At 57.7% G+C, this 8,058-nt stretch overlaps 1 protein-coding gene across 1 annotated transcript in view; it reads right to left on the bottom strand.

Moving 5' to 3' along the window:
* CLEC16A (C-type lectin domain family 16, member A) overlaps window positions 1-8,058 on the bottom strand; it is a 229,142-nt gene that overhangs the window by 3,516 nt on the left and 217,568 nt on the right. Inside the window, exon 22 of the mRNA XM_010850663.1 lies at window positions 3,600-3,761. Coding sequence (XP_010848965.1) covers window positions 3,600-3,761 — 162 coding nt within the window. The remainder of the gene's footprint in view (window positions 1-3,599; window positions 3,762-8,058) is intronic.

Raw genomic sequence — 8,058 nt, 5'->3', positions numbered from 1 at the left:
GTGAACCCATGGCTGAGGACCCGTGGCCGTCTGGGGTCTGTTTGTGGCTGACTGGGGGGCCCCTGGGCTCCCCCACTGCAGGAGCTGCGCAGTGACCTGGGCCTCTGTGAGCAGGCCGAGGCTCCTCGTCTGGCTCCAGAGCAACGGCGAGCTTCGGAAGGGGAGATGCCTGCACGTCACTGGCAGTCTCCAGCCAGGAGTGGGACCAATGCCTGGGTCTCAGGGGCGCCCCCTGGAGGCACCGGGGACAGACGCAGGGAGGCAGCGAGGCGTGCAGGGTCATCTCTGCGCGTGGGGCAGGGCTCTGGACCTCGGAGGCTGGGTTCCTATCTGGGCCCCCTGCTACCAGCTGCAGCATCCTGGCCAAGCTGTGAGACCCCTCCGAGCCTCTGTGGCTTTCAGCTGCTCAGTGTGAGGCAGAGGGTGGCAGAATTCAATGGGCGGGTGTCTGTAAAGTGCTTGTGAGCTGCACGCCTGACACGTGGATTTGGGGAGCAGCGTCTACTGGGGTGCCCTGTGGAGGGGGCACACCCGGAGGGCTGGGCAGTGGGGGCCCGGCCACACTGATGGCTGATAGTGTGAAGGTCATCTCCGCTTTTCATGGACGGAAGTGAAAGTGTTAGTCGCTCAGTAGTGTCTGACTCTTTGTGACCCCATGGACTGCAGCCCAGCCTGCCGGGCTCCTCTGTCCATGGGATTCTCCCGGCAAGAACACTGGAGTGGGTAGCCACGCCCTTCCCTTCTCCAGGGGATCTCCCATTTCCTTTTCCAGGGAATCTTCCTGACCCAGGGATTGAACCTGGGTCTCCTGCATTGGCAGGTGGATTCTTTACTGTCTGACCCACACAATTCCAGGTTTCAACCCCACGGGTCAGAGAAAAAGAACACTGGGTTCATCTCCTAGTGGACAGCATCTCCTGAGTGCGTTTGTGACCAAGCCCTGACACGCACAGTGTGGCTTCAAGAGCACAGAAGCCCTGGAGTTTGCTAATTTCAGCTGCAGAGGGCCTGGCAGCTGCTCTCCACCCTGGGAACTTCCTGGACTCAGAAGGCTCAAAAACATACAATGCTTCTGATCCAGCACTGTGCCCTCAAAACCCACTTTGGGACAAGTAGCCCCTGCAGCTGGGCTGCTGCTGTTTGCTGTCCAGGCTGGATGGGGTACGGGGTGAGGTCCTGGCCAGAGCTCCTGTCCAGCTGACCCTGCAGGGGACAGTCTGATGACTTCCAAATCAGAAGCCTGAACACTGGGCCACCACCTGGGTGGACATCTAACCAGGACACGGGAAGAAGGGCACCTGTCCCAATATAACCCTCCCCTCTTCTTTCATCTAGCAAGGCTGGGTAGGACCCCAGGCAGAGGCTGGCATCATTTGGGTAGATCTGTCCCTCCAGGGAACACGGAAACCCCATGGGCTGTTTTCTGGATGGACCTGGTGGCTGAAGGCTGGCCTGGAGGTTTGGCATCAAGAGGAAGTGACCAGAGATCCTCCTGGGGCCTGCCGCCCCAACCCTGGGGCACCCTCTCCTTGCAGCGATCAACAGCTGGATCCTCAGTTGAGAGGGAAGCACCAGCCGCCCCACGGGCCGGCCCTGCATTGGGAGGTGAGTTATTTCAGTGTCTGCAGGGATCTGGGCGGGCAGGCTGGGCCCCAGGCTTTTACTGTCAGGCAGCATAAAAAATGGGGCCTCCAACGCCTGCCCCTGCAGGCCTGCCGGGGACACACGGATCGGGAGCAGACAGCCGGGGGCTGAGCATCACTCATCTACCTGACAATGGGCTAACAGCCCCCGCGTTTCGGAGATGAGCAGACGTGTCACTGGCACCGAGCAGGGGATGGTGGGGGCGGGGATGGAGGCCAAGAACAAAGAAACCAGCGCAAAGCGCAAGGTGGGCATGGTGCAGAGCCCCAGGGCCACACTCGGCTGGACCTCTGTACACCCAGGCCCGACTTTGATAGTGTGGTTCTCTCCTGGCTTCCGTCGGAGGCAAAGAAGTGTATGGCTCTTTGGTTTGTTTAGCTGTCGGCTGTGCCTCCTTAAACGCGAGAGGAAGGTGTAACAGTGGCACCAGAAGAGACCTTTCACCCAGAATGCAACTGGAAGTGTGTGTGTGGGTGCACGCCACATAGACACAGAGCCGTGCACACGCCAGAGCATGCGGGCACACACGTGGCACGTCAACACACAACCCTGCCCTTGGGCCCTCAAAGCCAGCATGAGCCCAGGCTTCAGGGGAGGCTGAGGGCTGTCCTTGGCTTCTGAGAACGCTCTGTCTGGATTTCCCAGCTACGGGCCTGGGAACGGCAGCAGCAACTGCCTGGACATGCAGCCAACCTTCAGTCGGGCTCAGAATAGCTCAGCAAGGGCGGTCGTCTCTCCCCGGGGCTGGGGCAGGGAGGGGAGCAGGTGCTGAGTCTAAGGGGGCTCTAAGTGAGGTGGCTTGAGGGTGACCTTGCTGCTGGGGCCCTCATGAATGTCCGTCAGAGATGGGGTAATGGATGCTCGCGGAGGGGGGGGGTGCCCTGACCCACAGGCATGGAGACCAGGCGCGGTTAACCCTTTGCTGAGAACAGTGGAAGCTGAAAACTCTGGACAAGAGGGGTCGGGGCCAAGGGGATCTCTGCCTCTGGTGTTGAGTGGCTGGGGGCCTGGGGCCCTCAATTTCCTGGCACCATGGTGGCTTCCACCTTGGCACTCTGCTTTTGTCAAGACCCATCAATCCATTAGTCAACAAGGGTGTGCACAGGTGTCCCTGAAATAACAATGGGTGGGGGCTCTGGAGGGGACCCCGCAGGAACAGGGAATGACACTGAGGGTCCCGAGATGGGGGTGCAGACCAGAGTTATGGAGGTCCCCCAAATCAGAGACGTATGGGGCCTCCAGACCCTTGGGTCACCCGCCGGGGTGTGAAGCAGCAGGCAGGCGTGAGGCCCTGCTCCTCTGGCTGCACTCAGGGGCCGTGGTGCTCAGGAAACAAGCCTGGCATCTTCATTTCTGGGATCTTATGCACTGCAGCCAGGGGCTCACGTGTGAGGGGCTCAGAGAGCTGGGCAGACCACGTGCGTCTCACCCCAGGCTCCTTGCACACAGGATCTCTCTGCGCCACACCTGTGCTTGTGTCAGTTATAGGAGGGCAAGAGGCTCCCAAACTCCCAAAAAGGCCAGCAAGAGGCACCCCCTGGTCACAGACGAGTGGACGGCCCCAAACATTTAAAGAGGAAATTCGTATGTTATGGAGGGGAAAAAAAAATTAGCAGAGACACAATTCTTTTGCCAGAGTTCAAAGCATCACATCTGGGAGACCTGTCCTCGTGACACCTACGACCCTGGAGGTGACAGTGGGATGAATTGAGGCTGGGTCTCCCACTGTCCACCCCTCCAGCTCTGCAGCCTGTGGGCCAGCCCGTGAAGAGAGCCATTCTTCCCCCGGTGGGGGCCGAGCCAGCTAGCCACCCCCAATGGCACGCTGGAGTGGATGCAGAACCCCGAGAGGCAGAGTCCCCAGACACGGTGGCAAGGGGCAGCCAGGGCCTCAGGTGAAGGGGTCACAGCGTTTCCTCAAGTCCCCCCACCGCACCGTGTCCCGCGGCCAATACCTGCGGGGCTCTGGGCGGCCGACGGGGTGGACGATGAGCTGGCGCCTCCGGAGTCGCAGGGGCTGGTGCTCCCGCTGCCGCTGGGGCTCCCGCTGGCCGACGGCGAGGGCGAGGACAGCGAGGACGAGCTGTGCTGGTTTATGCACTGGGCCACGGCGAAGCCTGCAAGGCAAGGCGGGAAGCTGTGACCCAGCGGGGCCGCTGGCCGGCCTGGACAGAGGGTGCCGCCTCCCCAGAGACTGTGTGTGAGGCCACAGGTTGGGGGCGGAAGCCCCTGCCTCGAAGAGGAGGGCTAACTGACCCCAAGCCAGCTCCTTCAGTCTGGGTCTGCTCCCTAGAATTAGCTGAACTCGCCGGGCACCGGACGGGCCTGACACACTTCGACGTTATTTCGTGGGAAAGGGTGCAGACAGCCATAGAGCCCAGAGTGCGTGTGTGTGGGGAGACGCTGAGCCATAAATCAGTGCCTGATGCTGGCTTAGCATCGTGCCAGCTGCACCCTTGAAGGGGACAACGCAGCCTCGGGGCTCAGAGGCGTCCTGGTGACACTCACAGATGGACACGGGACACCCTCGCCACCAAACCGTGGGGCCTCTGCTCACGTGGCTGAGTCCTGCCAGAGGCAGGGCGCCCAATCCGAGCTCTGAAGCCACCCTGGGCGGGAGGGGAGACCCTGAAGATGCACCCTGCCAGGGACTTGGCTCTGCCCTGGCAGGTCTGGCGTAAAGTTTGGTGCATGAGGGACGCAAGTTCTGGTGAAAAGCGGGCAATTACAGTTTGGCTTGGCCCTCTGAGCAACTCTGGGGTTGAGGATGGGGCTGTGGCCTGCCCAGCCCGAGGAAGTGGAAGAGCCCCAGTTTGGAGACTCGCAGACCCTGGCAAGCCCTGCCTGGCTCAGCGCCAGGACGTGCACCCAGCGTCTATCCCAGCTGCAAGCTCGAGGGGCGTGGGTCACCGACCTCTCCCCACCTGGCTGCTGCGGGGAGAATGACCACCCAGCCTGCTTGGCCCTGGGTGCTGGGCACGTGGTGGGAGCGGGCTATTCCAAACGAGCCGCCCCGGAGCGCCCGGAAGGGGACTCCTGACCCCTGTACAGCCTGCTTTTCTAAAGGGCGTGGCTCCTGATCTTATCACGAACTGCCCGGGAAGCTCCCACGGAACAGACTCCTCGTGGACGCTCCTGGGAGCCCAGGCAGGCTGTGCTGGTTGCTGCTGCAGCCCCCCGGGAGCTCTGTGCCCCTGCTTCTGCACCAAGTTGGGGTGGGGATGAGGACAGGGCCTTCTCCCCACTGACAGCGGGGACCCCGACCCTCCTGGCCAGTCACATCGAGCCTCCCCAGCCTGAGTGCACTCCTCCTGGCTCTAAGCCTTATGCTCGCCCACCACCAGCGCCCACTGACACTTCTCCCAGCAGGTTCTCCAGGCCTGACCGGGCCTTGCTCAGAACTCAGGCACGTGTCCCGCAGGGGTCCGAGAACGGGGGCCATCTGACTGGTCAGGCAAGGTTGACTGGAATATGGCCGGGCCCTTTGCGTACATTCTGCCCGAGGCTGTTCGCAAGCTACGGTGGCAACGCCGAGTCACTGCAAGAGGGGCCGCCAGCGGGGACCCCAAAAGCCTGAAATGCTTTGCTCCCCTTCCCTGGATGGGAACAGCGGGCACGGCTTGGGAGAGGGTGGGGGCACCAGGGAAGCCTGGGCTCCATCTTGGCCCACTTGCTTGCCTGCCGGGGGCCTTGGCCAGTCTCCCCACTTCTCGGAGCTTCCTTGCCTCCACACCCTGGTGGGCAGGTCTGGGTGGAGCAGGGGGGTGGGAGGGGGGTGAGGGAGTTTGCTCTGTTCCCACCTCAGGACTTGGGGGAACCCACACCCGGCTGTCCCGGAGGAGCAGCTCTTTTGTACTGATGTTTGTATAAAATTATTTTTGTCTGAGGATCAAAAGCTGGGTCTATTTATACCCCAGCGATGTGATGGCATGTGGATGTGAAGCCTGGAGTGGGTGTGGTGGGTAAGCTCCCCACCCCCACCACTCCACCGCGGAGCAGGGCAGGACTTCGCAGGAAGAGGCATGGGGTGATGGGTTGTGTGCAGTGCTGGTGGCTAGGGAGGTGGGGGCTGGGGCCGCAGCTTAACTACGGCCAACGTCAAGGCAAATCCAGACAGGAGTCAGGAAGATTCCTGGGGGTGGGGAAGGGTGTGGGCAGCCACAGCTCCACAGAACCAGCTTAACAGTGGCTGACTTCTTAATCACTTCAAGCAGTAAACCCCCAAGTATACAAGCTGTTTGCTTGCCTCAAAAATGAATCACTCCCTAACAAATCAAAATGTCAGGATGGCTTTCCCCGAGCAGCTTATTTATCAGAATGGTGAATGGAGGGGGCCGAGAGTATGGGCACTGAGCTGAGGGTAAGCTGATGCTGTTACGCTCTGGACAATGCCCCAGCCTGGATGGTTTGGCGGTCACCAAGGCGGTCACCTACCCCTTCTCTTAAGACACGTGTCTTCTCTCTCAAGCTCTTTGAAGCCCGGATTTATTATGGTAAAATATGTGGGGTGGAGTGTGTGGGGGAGCCAAAGAGACGCTGAGACTGCGGTCAGGATAGCAAAGTTCCTTCATGTAGGGAACGGATTAGGGGTCAAGCCTTAGACGGACAAAAAATACGGTGCACCTCCGGTAGGTGCTAAGAGTTAGAGAAAAAAGAAACCCCGCCAACTGCCGAAAACACCCATTCGCGGGTCTAGCTGAGTGGAGGCAACTGGAGGCATCTTTCCCTCATCTGCTGCTATAAAAATCCAGCTCCTTTCCTTCCATGGCACAGGGACCCAGAAAGCCTCAGAGATGTTTTCTGTTTGTTTGTTTGCTTTTTAGCTCAGTGCCCAGACTCCCTCTGCAATTTCCTGGGGCTCCTCCCCAAATCAAGCTGGCAACACTTTGAGAGCCGGTTCGACCAAGGGCTCAGCAGAGAACTCAGGAAAAGCGCCTGCAGTCGGGGCTCTGGGCCTCCCGCTCTTGCTTCATCCTGTTCTCGATGAACTAGCTTTGCCGGGAGTGCCAACGGACTCTCTGGACGCGAGTTAAACACACATGGGCTGCCAAGTATTTGCAAACTCACAGATGCACCAGAGATCATGGGACCAGGGCACGGGCAAACAGGCCTCTGTGAAAGCTCCTCCAGCAGATAAAGTTCTTGGCCCTTCCCGAGAGGGTCTCAAGAAAAGCCTGTGAGATGTGAATGGAAAGGTCATATGGACCTTCATACCATGTGGCTGATCCCACCTTTAGAAATTGATGCTGTGAAGGCACCGTGGGTGGGTGCACGGATATTCAAAGCATTGGTGCATGTGACACGGAACTGGTGACATCTGAAGCATGCAACAATTAGACAAAAACCAAATAAATCCTCCTACGCCCGGATGATGAAATCCTTGGCGGCTGTCAAACATGCTGGTATAAAAGAAGATGAAATGTGGAGGGAAACGCTCAAGACATAGTAAATAAAAGAAGGTTTGAAAAAACATGTCCCATCTGCTCCCACTGTTGTAAAAAATAAATAAATAAAAGGTTAAAAAAAAAAAAAGATCTGCCTTCCAATGTAGGGGACATGGGTTTGATCCCTGGTCTGGGAAGGGAAAAAACTAAGATCATGGCATCTAGTCCCATCACTTTAGGGCAAATAGAAGGGGAAAAAGTGGAAATAGTGACAGATTTTACTTTCTTGGGCTCCAAAATCACTGCAGATGGTGACTGTAGCCATGAAATTAAAAGATGCTTGCTCCCTGGAAGAAAAGCTATGACAAAGCTAGACAGCATATTAAAAAGCAGAGACATCACTTTATGGATGAAGGTCCAGATAGTCAAAGCTATGGTTTTTCCAGTAGTCATGCACAGATGTGAAAGTTGGACCATAAAAAAGGCTGAGTGCCGAAGAATTGATGCTTTGGAATTGTAGTGCTAGAGAAGGCTCTTGAGAGTCCCTTTGATTGAAAGAAGATCAAACCAGTCATTCCTAAAGGAAATCAACCCTGAATATTCATCGGAAGGACTGATGCTGATGCTGAAGCTCCACTACTTTGGCCACCTGATGGGAAGAGCCAACTCATTGGAAAAGACCCTGATGCTGGGAAAGACTGAGGACAGGAGGAAAAGGGGATGACAGAGGATGAGATGGTTGGATCTCACCTGATCTCATCCACGTTTGGATGGATGGCATCACCAACTCAATGGACATGAGTCTGGGCAAACGCCGGGAGATAGTGAAGGACAGGGAAGCCTGGTGTGCTGCAGTCCAGCGGGTCAAAAAGAGTTGGACACGACTGAGGGACTGAGCAACAACAACTGGGAAGATTCCACATGCCATGGAGCAACTAAGCCCAGGAGCTGCAACTAGAGAAAGCCCTCGCAAAGCAACGAAGATGTAGTGCAGCCAAAAATTAAAAAAAAAAAAAAAGACTTTCCTCAT

This window comes from Bison bison, unplaced genomic scaffold (genome assembly GCF_000754665.1).
Source record: "Bison bison bison isolate TAMUID 2011002044 unplaced genomic scaffold, Bison_UMD1.0 scf7180017864293, whole genome shotgun sequence".
In the NCBI taxonomy this organism is placed as follows: Eukaryota; Metazoa; Chordata; class Mammalia; order Artiodactyla; family Bovidae; genus Bison; species Bison bison.
Note: the sequence above shows the minus strand (reverse complement) of the source record. Positions and strands in the feature narration are given on the sequence as shown.